The sequence below is a fragment of the Anguilla anguilla genome, chromosome 12 (assembly GCF_013347855.1).
Source record: "Anguilla anguilla isolate fAngAng1 chromosome 12, fAngAng1.pri, whole genome shotgun sequence".
NCBI lineage: Eukaryota > Metazoa > Chordata > Actinopteri > Anguilliformes > Anguillidae > Anguilla > Anguilla anguilla.
The window spans coordinates 371,474-391,834 of record NC_049212.1 but is presented as its reverse complement, the minus strand read 5'-3'; the positions used below and the strand labels follow the sequence as shown (position 1 = coordinate 391,834).

Below are 20,361 nucleotides of genomic sequence, written 5' to 3'. Positions count from 1 at the left end.
ACTTCGAGGCGGATGGCTTTGGCATTACAGAGGGCACAGGTTGGCACCCTCTCACTGATATTGAAGTCTTATTCTTTCGATGAATGAGGGGAAACAAATGATGCCAGAATAATTAACTCACTTAAAGTAGTTGTTTTACTTAAAGCACAATTCCAGCACATCCAGGTCATCCCAAAGGCCGTGTTTTAATAATAAAACAAGTGGCAAAGGTTGTGTTGAGTCTCATAGACTAAAAACATCACAGCAGAATGGTATGAGGCCTGACTCTGCCCCTCACAAACCACAAAAGGCCCATTTCCACACAAACCACAAAAATGTATACACTTAAAACTCCCTCACACCTTTCACAGAAGTGTCAATGTTTTGGCTGTAAAATGAGCAATTCATTCCTGATTACACAATGTTCTTCATGAAAACATTTTGTCTTTTATACTTAGATACTGCCATAGAATAAGCTGCATGGCGGCATTCTTGAAACAAACCAGCTGAACTTCTGTACCTTTATACGCAATAAAAACAACCAGAAAAATTTTTTAATGAATTAAATTAAGTCGCAAATGCAATTGTAAGATGTCGAGTTTTAATAATGCATTAAATTTAATACAGTTGCAATAGCAATTATTTCAAACCAGTAATCACTGCTCACATGAAAGGCATTATACATATTTTCATGGAGTTGAAGGGCAGAGGAAGCACTCACATTTCTGAAGTCCAGAGTTCATCTGCGAGTGGGAGAGAAGCTGGAGGGAAAGGTCACCTGCTACTGGCAGACAGGCCAGCATTTCACAGGCACTAATGCAGCACAGGGCACCCTCTCCACATCACACTGAAAACGACAGAACACACAGTGTTAACACTAATGGAGCACAGGGCACCCTCTCCACATCACACTGGAAAAGGCAGAACACACAGTGTTAAGACTAATGCAGCACAGGGCACCCGCATCACACTGAAAAAGACAGAACACACAATGATAATGTGTGGGACACACAAGCTGACTGCCAAGAGGCACAATTTCCCCAACAGAGCTCAGACTGAAATCACACGTTGTCTTCCTAGACAATCGAAGCAAAACGTAGATATCAGATGAGATCAATAACCTATTATTCAAATGGAATCGGAATTTACTGGCTCCTGCTGTACTTGGGCAGCAAATAGCTTGTCCCTGTACTATTTCAGTCTACTTTAATTCCAAAACCTAGATCAAAAGGCTTTAAAAAAAGGATGACCAACATTGCTTTTAAAATCCCTTGTTCATTTCCAGGGGACAGAGTTTCATTCGGGTTATCTGGAATATTTTCTAAGGTTGAAGGCATCAAACGTGGCATCCCAGGGCGATCAGCTGAATCAAAGCTGGCTGGTGAAATTTCAATCACTATAAAGACATGAGCGAGATTTGCAAAGGACTGTGGGCCAATTATTGTTAGCAAAAAGTCCTACATCTGTAGCAAAGAGATTCGAATCAACAACTGATTTTTTGTGAATTCTAAAAAAAAAAGCTCTATAGCACCACCATGTGTTTCAATTGGGCCAATACTTTAAGTTTATGCTCTTGACGTGAATGCCAATCTACTTGAGTTCCATAAATTTATGTCAAATGGCTTGAGAGTTATTAGCATTTTTGTGGCTAATGTCCCCCAGAATCTACCACTGTGCAACATTTCGTCAAGTTTGATTCATAAACCTTAAGTTAATGCATTTACAATTCATTCTGTAGTATGCAGTTCTCAAGATGCATGAATCACTTGACATTCTCTGAGAAATGGCTCCAGCTGCTTTCCAAACGGTTTGTCTGATGTCACAGACGATTTGCTGACTACAGCTCCCATCAGTGACTGTGCTGTAAAGCAGGATGTGCCCGGGCCAATGAGAGGCTCCATTACCATTACTCATCTTTACTAACCAGTTCCCTCAAGCACAACCAGGTTTACTTTCAGTTCCTACGAAATGTGCAAGCAGCTTGAGCTTAACGATGCGATCAAAAAAATTATTTTTGATTTTGGAAGGGCTGCTAAAAGTAGCACAAAAATGTTAAAGACCAAAACATTTTCAAACACATAACATCTTGATGTCTGGGTTTGGATTGGGGGGGTGTTAGTGTCAGACACCACGCAGCTGAATTAACATGGGACATTTTACTGTGCGACCATTACAATCATACATGATCCACATGATCTGGTGATAATCTTCAACTTTAACAGAGCAGCTAGAGGCTAACACATCTACAGTGGTCTGCATGACAGAAATTAGCACTTTAAAATGATCACACAAAGGTCAGGTTGACAGCTCACTTCACCCCCAGAGAGAATGGCGTTTTGCAAATAACCACGCTTCCACCATGCCACTTGGCTGGACACCAGCAGCATTCACCCCCCTGCCTCTATCATTACTGTGGAGATCGGCATGGAGGCAAGCAAAGCTGATCAGAACAGATGGGACAGTGAAATTCCCAGAGAAAGCGATCACACATACAGGAAAGAAACTTGCACATGCAAATGTGGACAGGGTTAAAGTTTCCCTTTAGCAACCATTAACTGCTGAGAGAATTCATGCAGCTGATGTTTGTTGCTTCAACACCGCCAAGAGAGAAAAGCACCCCACAGTTTAGGTACTGAAGTGCCTTAACTGAAGCCCCCAAACAGCTCAGCTTTGCCAGAAAGGTACAGAAAAAGATGAACAGGCAAATGGAGTTTGAAACCCTACTCAGACAGAGCACAAGGAAATAACCAGAATTTGGCATTAACACCCAGCACCCGCCAAATTTGGGTAGAATTTGCGAGTTGGCGTATAACTGCGTCGCTCTTACTAGCCACTCTGGCGGGTGAACTTTCGGTAGCAGTTTCTTCTTTAAAACAATTATTGTGGTTCACAAAAGGCATCTGACATAATTAAGTCCATCCGAGATTACACTACATGATACTACATCTCCCATGAGCAATGGGTGCAATCCGTGTGTTCATCCCATTACCCCATCCACCTCACCTTATCGCTCTTGCTTCCTCAGTCAAGCTGGGAGTAAATTTGTTAGGAAGGCAAACTCGGCCAAAATCAAACCACAGCGCAGAACACAAATGTGTGTATATCATAGGGCTCAGTGGAGAATTCTATGCTAACAAAATTTAAATGGTACCATTTCTTTGAGAGAAGAATAGTGCGATTATTATAGGATATAATTATTCTTGACAAGGTTCTAAATGATTTGTAAATCCTCAAGCTAATCTGATTTTGCATCGGTGATTCACCAAAACTGAACAGGATTTTTGAGAAATTCCAACATCCACTGTGAAATTTGCATTTCAATATCCTTTCACATTTTCCAAGTACCCATCCTCCCCCGCACACACACTAAACAGAGAACAGCCCAGGCATACACTACGACAGCCATACAGGATGCTAACACACAAATGAGCAACGGCTGCAGTATAAAATTACGGGTTGCGATGACAATTCAGAACGGTGGCTGGGTGATAAATCATGGGTTGATTTACACTCTGGGTGAAAATGTATCCACTCTTAAATCTCCCTGTGGCTAAGCACCTTCTGCCCCACTAATGTGGGGGGAGAGGGATTACTTCCTGCAGCCAAGAATTACTACTGCACTGCAAGTAAATTCCTCTAAAGCTCGGGGACAAAAACGTAACGCGGGACTCACACACAGTGAAGCCTGAAAAGCTGACCTCAGCAGCCTCGATGGCTGTGTGTGTGCGTGTGTGCTGTCACACCCCAGCCAGTTACAAACACAAACCCTTCCCCGGGCCGAGGGAGGGGGCGGCACGGCGGGCCGGGGAAGGGGAGGGGGGCGGCACGGCGGGCCGGGGAAGGGGAGGGGGGCGGCGCGGCAGGGCCGGGGCACACACACAGGCTACATGTGCGCGGACACATACAGGCTACATGTGCACACACACACACACACAGGCTACATGTGCACACATACACACACACACACACACACACACACACACAGGCTACATGTGCGTGGACACACACAGGCTGCATGTGCACACACACACAGGCTACATGTGCAAACACACACACGCACACACAGGCTACATGTGCACACACACACACACACACACAGGCTACATGTGCACGTACACACACACATACAGGCTACATGTGCACACACACACACAGGCTACATGTGCACACACACACACAGGCTACATGTGAAGACACACACACAGGCTACATGTGCAGAGACACACACACAGGCTACATGTGCACACACACACACACACACAGGCTACATGTGCAGAGACACACACACAGGCTACATGTGCAGAGACACACATAGGCTACATGTGCACACACACACACACACACAGGCTACATGTGCAGACACACACACACACACACACACACAGGCTACATGTGCAGACACACACACACACACATAGGCTACATGTGCACACACACACACAGGCTACATGTGCGCACACACACACAGGCTACATGTGCAGAGACACACATAGACTACATGTGCACACACACACACAGGCTACATGTGCAGACACACACACACAGGCTACATGTGTGAGCACACACACACACAGGCTACATGTGCAGACACACACACAGGCTACATGTGCAGAGACACACATAGGCTACATGTGCACACACACACACAGGCTACATGTGCAGACACACACACACACACAGGCTACATGTGCAGACACACACACACAGGCTACATGTGCGCGCACACACACACACAGGCTACATGTGCAGACACACACACAGGCTACATGTGCGCACACACACACAGACACAGGGTACATGTGCAGACACACACACACACACACACACACAGGCTACATGTGCACACACACACACAGGCTACATGTGCACACACACACACACACACACAGGCTACATGTGCACACACACACACACACAGGCTACATGTGCACACACACACACAGGCTACATGTGCACACACACACACACAGGCTACATGTGCGCACACACACACACAGGCTACATGTGCGCACACACACACACAGGCTACATGTGCAGACACACACACACACAGGCTACATGTGCACACACACACACACACACACAGGCTACATGTGCACACACACACACACACACACACACAGGCTACATGTGCACACACACACACACACACACAGGCTACATGTGCAGACACACACACACACAGGCTACATGTGCACACACACACACACACACACAGGCTACATGTGCACACACACACACACACAGGCTACATGTGCAGACACACACACACAGGCTACATGTGCACGCACACACACAGGCTACATGTGCACACACACACAGAGCGCTCTCTTCCTTCACAAGTCACATGCAGTCCATCCCTACGCACAGCCAGGCCACCCGAGGCTAACCCAGCTGTGCTGTGCTTTCTAGCCTCACAGTAAACATTTTCCAACACAATTCATGTCTTCCACTCCGTTAACCTCGGCGGTCCCGGATTGGCGGTCCAGGGCTCCCCCCCGTGTTGGACCGAGTCTCAGGACGTTCCTCCGTTTCCCGAGACAAGAGCAGCTGAGCGTTAGGGCTGTCAAAAAATATTCTAAGTTCGAAAACTATTCAAAAATGTTTATTTTTTTTATTTTTTTTTTATTTTTTAAAGTTCGAATATAAATTTGAGCATTTGAATATTAGTTTTGGATCCCGCGTTTTGTAATTAACATTTTGTAATTAATATACAGGCTTTAATTTCATGTGGCGAATCATGTTTGTGCCCGCAAAGTTCATTTCCCGCACTAACGTTACTGGTCAGCTAACAATTTAGGCTAAATAATGTTCCCATGGCAGGCTATGTTTCCCTTCTGTTCTGAAGATTTTGATAAAATTGGATGCTGAAAGAAGTTAAACAAACTAAACCGCGCAAGTAATTTATGTTGTTTTAGGCAACAGGTATTAGCCGTTTGAATAGTATTTGTGTTAAGAAATAAACAGGGATTTCCTATAAACAATCATTTCCCTATTATTGTGATTAATAAATGCCGAGTTGTGGCAAATTACATCCACGAGAAAGTGCTTTATTCATTTGCGCATTAGGCTATAGAAACTGCAGGTGGCTCATTTATAAAATGAACTTGCGTGCATACGTCATGTTGAAATTTTATAAACCACTGCTTTGACGTGAATTTCTATAAATGAGGCCCCACATGTAGTAACCTAGTATGAAAGTTCACCGATGTCCAGAAGCTGTGCTGAGTGGGAGATGACTGAAGCCGATCTGCGATGTCAAAGCGGCGTAAGGCTCACCCCGCAGGGACCTGGGAAAGGTCACGCCCACCCAGCTTTGGTTGTGCAGTCACAGGCAAACCATCCAAGCACAGACACAGCAGCCACTCATCACTGTTACGAGCTGTGCCAAGACAACAAAGCTACAAGTCTGCAACTACACATCTCAGCTAAGTTCAAACAGGTCTATGTCTACACAGCTACATGTAGATTACAGTGCCCTCTTGAGATCTGTCAGAAAATATCCTACAAAAAAAAATCTAAAATTACGAACAGGCCCATTTAATAAGAAATACATTAGCACAGTGTCACCCATACATTCACTATATTTGGGAAGCCTGCCCAAATAGATTAACCTCTGACCAAAAATATTTTTTTGTATTAATTTATTTCCTTCATCATAAGTTTTTAGTTTACCACAATGCAAATGCGCTTCAAAATGAAAATGCATATGTTTCCTTTACTCCAGAATAGTATGATAGGTTTTTAAGAGAATAATATGTAGATCTCCAATTGTAATTTTGTCCATGAAATGCAACTTCCTATCATAACTTCCTCCATCTCCCGTCTCCAGATGGTTCAGAATGCTGCGGCACGTCTTTTAACCGGCACACGCAAGCATGAGCACATTTCCCCCATTTTAGCCTCACTCCACTGGCTGCCCATACACTTCAGGATTCATTTTAAAATTATTTTATTTGCTTTTAAATCCCTGAGTGGTCTTGCCTCGCCGTACCTCTCTGAGCTTCTACACCCCTACACACCTACTCGCTCTCTCCGGTCAGCTGATCAGCTGCTCCTGAGAGTGCCTAAAACTAAGCGGAAGCTCAGAGGGGACCGCGCCTTCGCTGTTGCAGCTCCAACACTATGGAACGGCCTGCCTCAGCACATCAGACAGGCCTCCTCTCTGTCTGTTTTTAAATCCCTCGTCAAAAGCCACCTCTTCTCCTTGGCTTTTGACTCCTAGTAAGACAGTGACTTCATTTTATTTTCTTATCTTATCTTATTTTATCCTTTATTTTATTCCTCATTTTATCCTATTTATTTTATTTTATTTTTTCCTATTTATTTCTCCAATTGTGTGTTTATTTTGCAATGTATTTATTTGTCTGTACAGCACTTTGGTCAGCCATGGCTGTTTTAAAGTGCTTAACAAATAAAATTGGATTGGATTGGATAACTAGAGCCCGACCGATATATCGGTTTGGCCGATATATGGGCCATTACTTGATTTTTTTTGACGACATCGTGATCGGCAGTTATGCAGCCGGTGTGTCCCGATTTTTAAATAAGTATAATAAACAAAACAAAAAACATTGATTATTTATGTGTACTGGTCTGTTCGAACGCTGTAATTGCTATTTACTAGAATTATCCAGTAGAGGGAGCTCTCATACAAGTGTGAACTGCAGCAGCTGACGCGCTACTTCTGTAATAAGACGTTTGTCACTCGTGCCTCATCCAATATTCTCCACTGCAAGACCTGTCTGCACAGATTCGACTGCCGCAATAAAGGTATGTATATTTAGTGAAAGTTTTTAATTAAATGCGTTTATACGACCACTATGTTTATCAATCCTCATTATCAAGCGAGCGAGCTAGCTAACTTATTTGGTTCACTTTAGCAAGCTAGCTGGCTAGCAAGCCTTTATGAAGTGGCAGTGAGCACATAAGCAGCGTAGGATCTACATTTCCAGAGGACATCGCTGTATTCTCAAATAAATAACCAGACAAAATAAAATGGTGATTGAATGCATCACACATTTGTTTTTTTATCTGAGATAATGATATTAGCTACTATATGATGCTGTGTCAATAGCCAACGCGTTATTGCAAGCGAGTGTGTCATCCAGTCACGCGTCATCGGAGCAAGCTAACCAGACAGTAAAAAACGCCGATAAAACACTTCTAACATGGACCATTTTAAGCCATGTTATCTAGCTTCGTCGTGATAACATGAGAGAAGAATTGCTGTTGGAGAAGTGAATCAACCAACAGTTAGCGCGGGTAACCTGCACGAAAGCGCATTGTAGTTTTTTTCACGTATTTCATCCAGTCAATTTAATTTCATCTAACGTTACACTTGATTCACTCATTAGCTCCGCTAGATAATGTCTTACTCTTTGAGATCATGTAGTAGAAATAAAATATAATTCATTTAACTTACTGAGAATATATAATAAGAAATAATGAGGCTGTGTCAATAGCTAATGCGTTATTGCGAGCGAGTGTGTCATCTAGTCACGGGTCAGAGCGCATTGTAGTTATTTTCATCACCGAATTCTTATGGACAGGGAAGCTCGCTAGGTAAAGTCTTACTCTTTGAGATCGTGTAGTAGGAATAAAATAAGAAAATATAATTCATTTACTGAGAATAGATACTAAGAAAGAATAATAACAAATGAATAACAACAATAATAATATTCATAAAAATTTATGTTTGAAACTGGAAAACTGATTTTTTTTTTTTATTAATTTTTTATAGATGGCTGGAAAAGAAAGGAGTAAAAGCAAGATGTGGAGTTATTTTGATTTCACACACTTAAAGATGGTGTTAATATATATATTTAATTTAATATCATCTTTTACATTTTTTTATCTAAAAAGTTCTCTGTGTGTTTATTTTTATTTCTATTTGTTTGCTTAAGTTAAATGTTCTTAAATATAGAAACTTTCATAAAATATAAGTTTTTCAAATTGATTTGAAAATGTTGCATGGTTTGACAAAATATCGGTCAAAACATCGGTAATCGGTGGGCTTGGACTCTCCAAAATCGGGATCAGCATTGGACCCAAAAATTTGGCATCGGTCGGGCTCTAATCATTATTCTATCATTCAACCAGGAGATCTTTGTTGCTGTTGATAGCGTGGATGTCCTGCCTGTTTATGGTGTTCACCGGACCACGATGGATGGCTGAACACGTTATATTCTTTATCCCTGAAGATTGCTTTGCATTCCATGCAATTTGAAGCCCAGTTCAGACCAAAGATCGCTGCAAATGCTGACTTCACGAAATTCATTGTTTACAACATTCTAAAACTGACCCGTTCACATCAAAGCAATGAGAAGAGACGCAGCTAATGGTTACGATAGCAATGAACATATCCACTCCCTTGAGCACTTACTCGAGTAGTTACTCCCATGTGGTTGGTTGCAATACTTCCGCGCGAAACTCATCTAGAAAATATCTAGGCCAATACAGCTAAAAAGGAGGAAAGTAGTAGTGTTGGTGAGATGCTTGCTGTAGCAGCAGTACTGCCAAAAGGGACTTTCAGCATGTAGCCTGCTGATCTACCACGAGGGAAGCACTACTTTTTTAATTACACCCTGCATTATTAACGATGCTGTAATTCCTCTGGTCTCTTTGCAAAATGCTGATTTAAAATTTAATTCTGTCACTTCACATGAACACACAAACATTACAAACAAGTCTTGCTTAGCCGAGCATCTCTCACGTTTACTCAGCCTGTGCGTTTGACCATGCTTAAACGACCCAAATGACACTGAAGCCTTTTCAACAATGCATCCCTGATCACCACTGTCCTGAACATAGCTGCTTAAGCCTCTGAATGAGAGGTCAGCATTCAGTGCTTTCTGTACTGTGACTCTCTGTCAAAGAAAACATGCACTGCTCCCTGCATCCTCACAGCTAACACTGGGGATGAGTACTCCACAACTCCCCTGCAGCCTCACAGCTAACGGTGGGGATGAGTACTCCACAACTCCCCTGCAGCCTCACAGCTAACACTGGGGATGAGTACTCCACAACTCCCCCGCAGCCTCACAACTAATGGTGGGGATGAGTACTCCACAACTCCCATGCAGCCTTACAGCTAACGGTGGGGATGAGTACTCCACAACTCCCCTGCAGCCTCACCGCTAATGGTGGGGATGAGTACTCCACAACTCCCCTGCAGCCTCACAGCTAACGGTGGGGATGAGTACTCCACAACTCCCCTGCAGCCTCACCGCTAACAGTGGGGATGAGTACTCCACAACTCCCCTGCAGCCTCACCGCTAACGGTGGGGATGAGTACTCCACAAGTCAAGCACTCAAGATAAAGTCACGCCCTCAAGCTTTATAAAGGCTACTGGACTGATTTTCTAGAACTGTCCATTTAAATAAACATTTGCTCAGGAAGCAGGCGTCAGATGAGGATAGACAACACTACGCTTTGATTTTTCTGGAAAGCACTTCTTAACCTTTTCTATTTTTAGAATCCATCACTGGGGACTAAAAACGGAAGGGTTTAATAGTTTTAAATGGTCTAGGGCATAAAACCATAGCAACACATTCAGAACCCAAACTGCCTGGGCAGGCCCACTGCGTAATCGAACAGAAACACTATACTTAATAAAGCGGTCAAATAAGTGGTGGTGCACAAAATACAATAAATACATTTTTAAAAATTTAAAAAGCTCAGTGCACCTGAACATGCAGTTAAAACCTGCAGACAACAGCCACAACAAGCAATGCATGACGAAAGCCACGGCCCACCAGGGCCACTTAGCACTGCGACCCGTGTGTTATGAGAAAAGCACTACTTCTGAAGAGCTCACCTCTAACATGCCTGCAGTGGCCTTTCCTCCCCACATTCCCCAGAATATGAGTCACACAACCGGCCCTCGTTCAGTCCAAAGCAAACTCATTCAACTAATCTTGCGTTAGCCAAATTTACATTATTAAAATTGACATGTCAGTGTTTGGGTGCTGTTCTGAACAGTTAACTCAAATTGCACAAAAGATGCACCAAATTTAACATGACATTGCTCTTTTCTAAACAGGCCCAATCCACCCACAGTAAAGCGAATCCCTGATCTTCAACCGGCCTTTCCATGGCCTCTTCTTCCACAGCAAGCTGCTCACAGAAAACAGGCGTCTGTCCGGAGCATATTACTGTATTTACTGGCTCTCATTGGCTGCTATCGGTCTCTCTCAGGTTGCGAAACCCAATCAGAATGTGGTTATCACTCCTAGGAAGCTAGAAACAGCCCTGAAACCCATAGGTGCTCGCAAGGACTGCTAAGCACAAAGTGAGCTACACTACCTAAATTAACCTAATGAACGACATGCATGCACTGAATTTCAATGAGAATCACAAGATTGCTTATTTTAAAAAGCTCTACTGCAGCTAAATGTTAGCAAGTTAGCAAGTCTCAGCTTTGTATATTAGCTTCCACGAAAAGTATTTTAAAATCTTTATATGCTTTCCTCACTGAGCACATTACACACATCTTTTCTATCTGAAATTCAATGCACCGATAAGAGAAGGGAAGAGGGAACCCCCTCTCCCCCACAGAATAGCTGCTTGAATCACCTGTGTTTCCAGGAAGTTTCCTAGCACTGGAACAGTTGAGTTACACTAGGCATCCATTTGGGTTTCGCAGTCAGCTCTCAATCACAGAAAGCTGACATGGACAGAGTCGCTGAAATGCGATGCTATCCTGGAATGCCCTGCACCATCATGGACTGAAACTACCACTGCACTGAAGCACCCACCTTTTAAACCAGGCTTACGAACACACAACTAGCATATGCAAATGCGTAAACCAAAATCAAACGTCAATTTCCGGTAAAAAACAAAAGCGTCAAGCAGGGTATGCAATCCAGTGTTCTCTCCTTTAAAGGTCCAGTCAGACGACCTGTAGATCCTAAATGTGTAATAATTAACTCTTGTATGTATTTCTATACTATGTACTCTTGTATGTTTTCTTGTATGGGGATGGGACGACATGAAAACAGTTTCCACCGTCCACCACGTTTTGCCAATGTTCCAGCCCTCCTCATCACTGTTGCATGCATCACAAAAACTATTACACTACTAACTAACGCTAACATTACAGTGTGAAATATCCATATTATATAATACCACTGACCTATTTAAAGACACTCAATATAAAAAAATAACGTATATAACCGAAATATTTGAGCAGTAATATTACATTACGTCTTACGTCTTTTACTGCTACCCCAGAGTGAATGCGTAAGTGAATGCGATAAGGAAATTTTTGGTTACACTGACCTATAAAACACTATTCCAAACGCAAAATTAGATAGGTTACACATCGTTAGAAAGCTTATACTCTCACCTACTGAATAAATGAATTGTCAATCAAACCAGATTGTACTAAAAAGGGCGACAATGCCGTAAACAACACGTGGTATTACGCACAGCTTGTTATTTATGGAGGTACCCATGCATCATAAACGCGCGTATATTTCACAAACAGATTGTCCAAGACAATATATGACCACTCAGTCTCAAAAGGAATATCTCTACGCGTAAAACCAAAGGTAAGGTTGTGTATTTATTCAACATTTAGTCCCAGATATTGACTGTAGAATTCGCTAGTTAACGTTACTCTCTCTTGCTGTTGTGGCATTTAAAAATGGCGGTTGCTACCGGTGAACAAACTGAACATGGGATGACGTATTTGTGAAGATTTCCATTGACCAATCAATGGTCTGCACTATCGAATTGCAGCACGGATAGTACCTTTTGGTACCTACCCTAGAGCAGTAGCTAAAATCGGCACGGGCACTTGTGTCCCGGCACGGGTCAGGTGGCAGTGGAGGAAGCAAAACAAAGCGGGAGCACGGATTCCGGCACGGTGGTGGAGAAGCGATGTGAGTTCTGGGCCTGAGGGAGAGGGACGTGCAGTTGGCCAAAGCACACCCAGGGAGGGAAGGTTCCAGAGCCCCCACCCGCTCATATCACCACGCAAGAGTGACCCTCCAATTAGATCATGCACAGTTTTACCATTTTCCACTTGAAAGGTAGCAGGCAAGTTAGCGTTACCAGCAAAGACATGCAGGAGACCGGTGGCTTGCACCTGTAAGCAAAGGCGCCAGGTTTCAATTCCGCTTCATTGCTACTGATGAGATTACAAAGACAGTCGCCCAGGAAGGGCATGTGCACCCAAGCAGCTGGTTGTCAAGGTCACAGTACCCAATTATGAATTAGGTCGGGGGAATTTCTTACATTTAGCCTATCCAATTTCCAAATTTAACTCTAGTATCATGAAGCACCAGTGAAGTGTTCTGCAACTGTGATGCCAAATGAAAGTAACAGGGTTGTCAAAAAATATAACTAGGTTATTAAATAATTTTATAGCAGTACTGTTTTTGAACAAAAGATCTTCTACTAAGCTATATTTTGCTAGCTGGTTGTCCAAGTTTAACGCATCTACTATCATAACCTTAATAAATGAAACGGCATCAGCCATATATTCATTCATCTTTTTCTCACCTTAATAGCAGAGTCCGATGCCTTCATTTTTCGCTTTGGATGGGATGCTAGGCACTCTGAAAAGCAGGCTTTATTTTCATTTTCTCTTGATCCACAACCACACAGCTGGAGAAGCAGCATGTTTTCACAAGAGGAAAGATGTAAGCCATCATTCAGCATTTATGCAGTCAACTGCCATAACAAGCATTCATTACCCTGGCTAGAACATGATGCTTAAACCTTAAGCTACCTTTTCATATAACTAACACAGGCTGAAACAAGTGCAAGCACCTTCTGACACTTCATTTCGATCTGCATTGGTGCCACAAAAAGGTTCAAACTGTGTCACCTCAATTTACCAAGCAACCACAGCCAATTATGTGTACAGTAAAGCACCTATAAGCCAATAAGTACAATTAAATGTTTATCAGTGACAGTGAATTTACCTAATTAGATTCAACAGTCATCATTTAGCCCCCAACATTTATCAACTTTGCGTCAGCCGCAGACAGCTTCCGGAAAGAAACATTATGCCACTCAGGAGTCAGACATCACAGCACGCAGAGGCAGTGGGCAGAGGCTGTGGGCAGAGGCAGTGGGGAGAGGCTTTGGGTAGAGGCTGTGGGCAGAGGCTTTGGGCAGAGGCAGTGGGCAGAGGCTGTGGGCAGAGGCTGTGGGCAGAGGCTTTGAGTAGAGGCAGTGGGCAGAGGCTGTGGGCAGTGGGCAGAGGCTTTGGGCAGAAGCAGTGGGCAGAGGCTTTGGGCAGAGGCAGTGGGCAGAGGCGTTGGGCAAAAGCAGTGGGCATAGGCTGTGGGCACAGGCTTTGGGCAGAGGCTTTGGGCAGAGGCTTTGGGCATAAGCAGTGGGTAGAGGCTTTGGGCAGAGGCAGTGGGCAGAGGCTTTGGGCAGAAGCAGTGGGCAGAGGCTGTGGGCAGAAGCTGTGGCAGAGGCAGTGGGTTGAGGCTGTGAGCGGAAGCAGTGGGCAGAGGCTTTGGGCAGAGGCATGTGTGGAGGAGCTGCTCTTCTACAGATCGCGTTTAACTCCTCTAAAAGGTCACGGCTCTCACAGCTTGGGAGATCAATAGTAGGCCCACTCTCAGACAATGTCTGTCCATTTGTCCTTTTTTGTCCATATAAAAAAGGGAAGAAAATTCCTTAAAGAGGGGGGGGGGGTTGCCACTTTGACTTACATTCTACACCGTACAACTCGTTAAATCTCCAACTGGCTTAAATCTAGGCAACACACTTAACTATCTTCAGCTAGCTTAGTTTTTAGACTGGAGTTCATGGCAGGGATGACAGCAGCAGTGGCCTGCTCCCTCCATCTCTGGATCAGCACAAAGTCTTTGAGTGGGAGCCCTGCGGCTCCTGGGGCCTACCTGGGCGGGAAGGCCTCACCAGACCCGCTCTGCAAAGCCCTCTTCCAGGGTGGCCTTAAAAGCAGCCTTCCTGTGTCACACCCCCGGACTTGGCAAAGTCGCAGACCCAACACACTGCAGGAGCTCCAGTGGCTCAGTGTGAATTACACTGACGGAGACGCCACTGGTTAAGCAGGGCCGAGGAGCTGGCTCCCGGGCCATTTGGCCTCCTTATCTCCTGCCATAAACACAGGAGGCTCCACCCCACCCCCCACGCGTGACAATAGCCACTTTCTCCTTTGTTCTGCCGTGAGACTACTCTGGAGGAACATACATCAGCCCCACTGGGAGGTCTCAAACATCTATGTTTCCCACTGTACTAAAGAACAAGGGACTCATTGCTCACTCCTGAGGAAAATGCGCATGCATAAATACCCAGTAACCCAGAAGCTTGTGAATAGCCGGAAAAAGCAACAGTACAGACGTCAACATGGTTAGCAAAAGCAAGTTGCTGGTGTAAAATAAAAATGTCAAAGAATGCTTGCTTTCTCGCTCCTCAGTAAGAAACTAAATAAAAGGTGCCAGGACCAGCAAAGGAAGTACCTTTCTGGAAGTGATGCAAGCATAAAATGCCTTCAGAGAAGCCACAAGAGAACGCATATTCCCACCATTCTGAAGGAATCAGGAATGACATAACACCTTCTGCTCTGACACTCATCCCTGCGGTCTCTTTCCTAGCACCCATTCCACAGCTCGAGCGGAGTACTAATAGGCCAATGGATTAGGCGGATGGACATGCAACTGGGTGGGCAGGCACTCAATCAGGATGGAGAAGCTAGTTATGCGTCTACTGGGCCTCCATGTTCAAAATCTCATTCATACAGTTCATATATATAAGAGTCTCATTTATACTACGCCCTTACAGGTGACACTGGATGTATATTCCAATGTACTTCTGGATTTTTCGCTGAAAACACAAAAAACATTAAAATCTGCTGGTTAAATCTGCTTGGCATGCCATTGCACAGAGTATGATATCAGAGAACAGGCTGAAAGAAAAACAATCCCTGCTTCAGGGAGGATATGCTGGGTCATGAATGCAACCATGACATAAACCCAAGCCACACCTTATATACAGCTGAAGCAAGGCTGAGGTAAAATGGCATTGCTGTGTGATTCAGCATCTCTCACTAGCACATCAAGGCAGTTCAACATCACTGCCTTGAAAAGTACAAATGCCTTCATGAATGGCTCCCTCAAAACCAGGTTCAACATTCAATTGTTATTTCATGTGTGCCTTTAAATCTTGAAACAGAAAACAACCGACTGCTTGGGTCATGTCCTCTGGCATTTTATGAACCCAAAACGGCCTCATGGAGCAACAAGTGCAGGAGCAATGTGGGGACAAGTCTGGCCAAAGCTAGCTTATGCAGTTCTGACACTGCACAAAAAGACAGGACCCACCACCAATAACAACAGGCAACAGGCTACTGTGTATGTGAGACTGGAGAGAAATACTCCATTTAATCTGCTGTAGGCTAATATTTTAATAGCCCTCTTAGGCCACCCAGCAGCATTTATTAAAACTCTTAAGAGTTAATGTGGAGCCATAGACTTCCTATCTTACCAAATGTACAAGCTGTCCCCTAATATACACTTACAAGACAGAAATTGGGAGGTGACTATCATCATCAATTCTCTGACTCAGTAATATACTGCAGTCACATTAAAAATGTGGCATGTTCTGCAGAGGTAATGGCAATTCATGTGGTGGCTTTCTGTAAAGAAAAGCACTTAAAGTTAAAAATAAATGTCTACCCAACAACACATTCACAGTCGTCATTAAAAAAAATAATACGACAATCTTAAAATCTAAACTCTGGTCAGCAGTGTCATGTTTATGTGAACTTTGTGTTTAGAAGTGATACATTAGACGCTATCCTAAGTATCACCCACTACAAAGCAAAGTAGACTATAAACTGAGAAATTGACAATGTAAAGTAGCACTGATTTAGTCTGGAAAATGGCGAGCATTGTTGGGCTGAATGGTCTGTTCTCGTCATTATGTTATGTTACGAAATCGACAAGACAAAAGCGACATTACAGTTGAAAGCGCGTTAATGAGCAAGTGTGTTATGAAATTCATTGAGTGGAAAGTGAGTCAATCTGCTCTCAAATCAAACTAACTTTTAACCAATTCACGTAATTTACACTAAAAAAAATTCATGCAAGTTAATTTATATACAGACACCAAAATGACTACATATAAATAGCTAGGAAACATTAGGAAATATTACTACACGTGTAATATTAATCAGCAACTAAGTATTTTTAGTAGTCTAGGCAAGTTTGGCACCTACTGCTTCATAACACTACTAAAATCTAACTGCAAACTTAACATTAACTAGGCAGCAACACTTCAGCTCAATCACCTCACTAACGACACGAATGAAAAAGCCAGACGGATAGCTCTTATGCTGCCTTTCTGCCAAGCAAACTTCAATGACAGACCGACGTCCCACGCATAGCTAAAGTAACGTAACTAAGTGTAACTAGTATGGAAGTGGAACGCACAGGTTCGTTTCCCGATAGGCTAGCTAGCGCCAACTGCCCAACGAACTTGTATCAAATAATTACCTCCTCTCTGTGAAAAGCTGATGCTGGAGCAGGATTGGGACCAAAGTGAATGTAATCATTTCGTTGAACTCATCCTTCAAAATCGCATGGTAAAGTAAACAACTCGAAAAATGTCAGGGAACGCATTAGCTAGTTAACGTTCAATGAACCAGCTGCATCCTGCTTTTGGGAACACACTGTTTGAGACCACGCCCAGAATATGAAAACCCAACCCATAAAAAATCCGGTATCTTCACGATTGGCTCGGAATCAGACAGGAAACGTTCAACCGGCTCGCTATAACCAATAAGAAAGCCAAACCAGAGTTAAAAAGGTAGGGATTCCGGCCTTTAGGTCACGAGCCGGATAAAGAACTACGTCACTCCTTTGTTACCTTGCCGACCCATTTCAACTCAGATTTGTGCTAAAGAATGCTCAGGATGATGGTGACAAACAGTAAAATGGAATTACCCGACAGAATTGTGATGGAATATCACTATGCTAACCAATTTGCTAACTAAAGTCATCTTAACTTGAAAAACAAGTTGAGTTGATTATTCTAGCAGGAAAATGACAGACGTTAGTACTTCGCTAGCTACTGAAATAAAAAAAATAGCTGCAACAGCAACCTGTTTTATACAGTGGCGTTAGCCAAAATGGCAACGTCGTTAAAACATTAGCATTCTCTAGCTAAAGTAACTAAACTCATTGGCGTGTTGTATCAATACCACGTGTATGAATGCAAATGTATCATACAGGTTATAACTACAGTGCTAAATGCACACGATACTAGCCTAGCTACGACATGAAGTTTGTCCGTTCCATAACACAGTATTATCACCATCCACCCAATTGTAAAGAACATTCATTGTGAAATTTATCTCAATTCTTACTGACCAAACTACCTATGCAAGTTACCGCACCGACTCCTGCACCGAAGAACCAGTGTCACCGCTTCTGTTCCGGTATGACTGACCAACATTATTGCAAGGGTTAACTCCTTAGTTTCTTAAAAAAATCTTGTAATTTAGTAGCATATGTTGACTGGAAACAGTACTTAGAAAAGAATTAGCAAAAACTGAGCTGCGTTTATATATTTAGTGGTGGTCACAGTGCAGCTGCCAAGGACAACTGTCCATTTGTATTGGACACAGGCGGCTTACCAACGTCTTATGAAGGCTCAAGCACATACAGTCAGAACTGGTTATAAAAGTGTGTTAGCTATACATTTACAAGCAAAAGAAGGGGTCTGACATGCTTTAACCACATTACACCAGCGAATGGTGGTTTGGGTGTAGTGAGTTTTCATAATACGAATGAAGACAGGTCAACGCAATTTGAAATTCAAATGCAACTTAAGGGGACTCAAAAGATAACAACAAACACTTAGTCTACCTAAACGAAAAATGTATAACCTACTATAAAATTTAGTTTCAAATTTTAGAGCCCAAATGCTCGCTAAATAGTATAACATTATCAAGCAGTAGTCTTGATAAGGTTATCAAGGTTGTGTTGGCTTAGTCGTCTTAACATTAGGTGTTAGTGTAAGCTAAGACGACTAACCTTAACCAATTCGGGTCAAAAGATAATAAATATTTCACTTAGCATGCTGCCCTTTCACTTAAGCACGGCAGCAACCTTAGCTGGCAAAACTCGTAGCCATTGCCTAGGAATGAATACTTGCTACTCCGAGCTACCTCTTAACAATACTAGCAAGCTAACATTAGCAGCGGGTTAATACAAACATGCGACAAGCAATACTGATATTCAATTTAACGTATTAACGGTTCAAAGAAACGCAACTTTATAGTATGCAGGGCTAAGTTCTAACGTTCGCTGGACAGCAAAGTTAGGAAGCTAGTATCAGTTTAGGCTGCATCGTAAAATGTGGCATTAGCTAGCTAGCTAACGTTATCTATATACTTTGCTAATTTAGCCAACCCAGCTTGCGCTTTCAGAAACTAGCACTATGTACCAGCACCTGGTAACACCATTTGACACATTTGGTTATCTTACTAGCTAATTAACTTGGCAACAAGATCAGATTAGCACAGCGTTACGTCCTACTCATAGTTAGCTACCTTAATATATCCAACACAGTCACAAGCTTGCTGAAAAAAATCTACCTTAGCGACGTTTGTTAGCTTGCTACCACCAGTACACTCAATGAAAGGGGACTTCTTTGTTGCTGCTACCGGCTTCAGACTTTATGAGACCAAATGTCAAATATAATACCACGAACCACATGTAGAGTGCACATACTTACTCTCCACAAACTCGAACAAAAGGCATGGTTTAAAACATCGTTATGATTCACTAAAAACACCAATATTTTCGGTTTAGTAACGATGCATTGCCGAATCACCGCTGATTTCTGCGGCACCAACTTCTGGCGCATGCTCAGTCATGCAGCGTAAGAAGGGGGAGAGGCAGAGGAAGGCCCGTTTCAGTTCAATGGGAAAGCCTTTACAAATGGTAGAATAGTGAATCCTGAAAGTAGGTGGGTTATGTTGTCCGGACAACTCTCCCGTGGATGAAATTTTGATGTTAAATAATACCAAAATAGACAGCCAATGCCTCTGGCCATGCTAGCATCGTTTAAACAAATAAAAGCGGGGTTTTGCACACCACAAACCCGAACACAGCAGTATGAATTTTCTCCTTAAAGGCAAACATTAGACAATAAAGATAACTGGAAATTCAGGCAGAATATAAAATAAAACAGAAATGTCTCTAACTAAAGGAAGTGGATTGCAGATGTTCAATGGCAATACATATGCCATGGAAAAACAGTTCAAAGAAAGCTCACAATAGCCTATGTTCTGGGGAAAATGTTTAGAAAATTATTTCAATTCCTCTGTTGTTGATAAAGAAGAATAAATTACACTGAATGTATGATCTGTAATTAAACATAAATTC

The 20,361-nt window shown here is 42.9% G+C and overlaps 1 protein-coding gene across 8 annotated transcripts in view; it reads right to left on the bottom strand.

The window, feature by feature from the left end:
- Positions 1 to 20,079, bottom strand: part of LOC118209781 (protein FAM222B-like) — a 28,687-nt gene extending 8,608 nt beyond the window's left edge. The window contains exons 1-4 of one of the 8 annotated variants that reach the window (XM_035385407.1): positions 19,709 to 20,079; positions 13,490 to 13,594; positions 12,751 to 13,073; positions 701 to 826 (exon numbers count right to left, since the gene is read on the bottom strand). In XM_035385407.1, coding sequence (XP_035241298.1) covers positions 701 to 782 — 82 coding nt within the window. In that variant the 5' untranslated portion in view covers positions 783 to 826; positions 12,751 to 13,073; positions 13,490 to 13,594; positions 19,709 to 20,079. Of the gene's footprint in view, positions 1 to 700; positions 827 to 12,750; positions 13,074 to 13,489; positions 13,601 to 13,914; positions 14,476 to 17,463; positions 19,546 to 19,708 lie in introns of those variants that run through there. The other 7 variants (XM_035385408.1, XM_035385411.1, XM_035385409.1 and 4 more) reach the window with 7 other exon arrangements.
- Between the last annotated feature and the right edge of the window lie 282 nt (positions 20,080 to 20,361).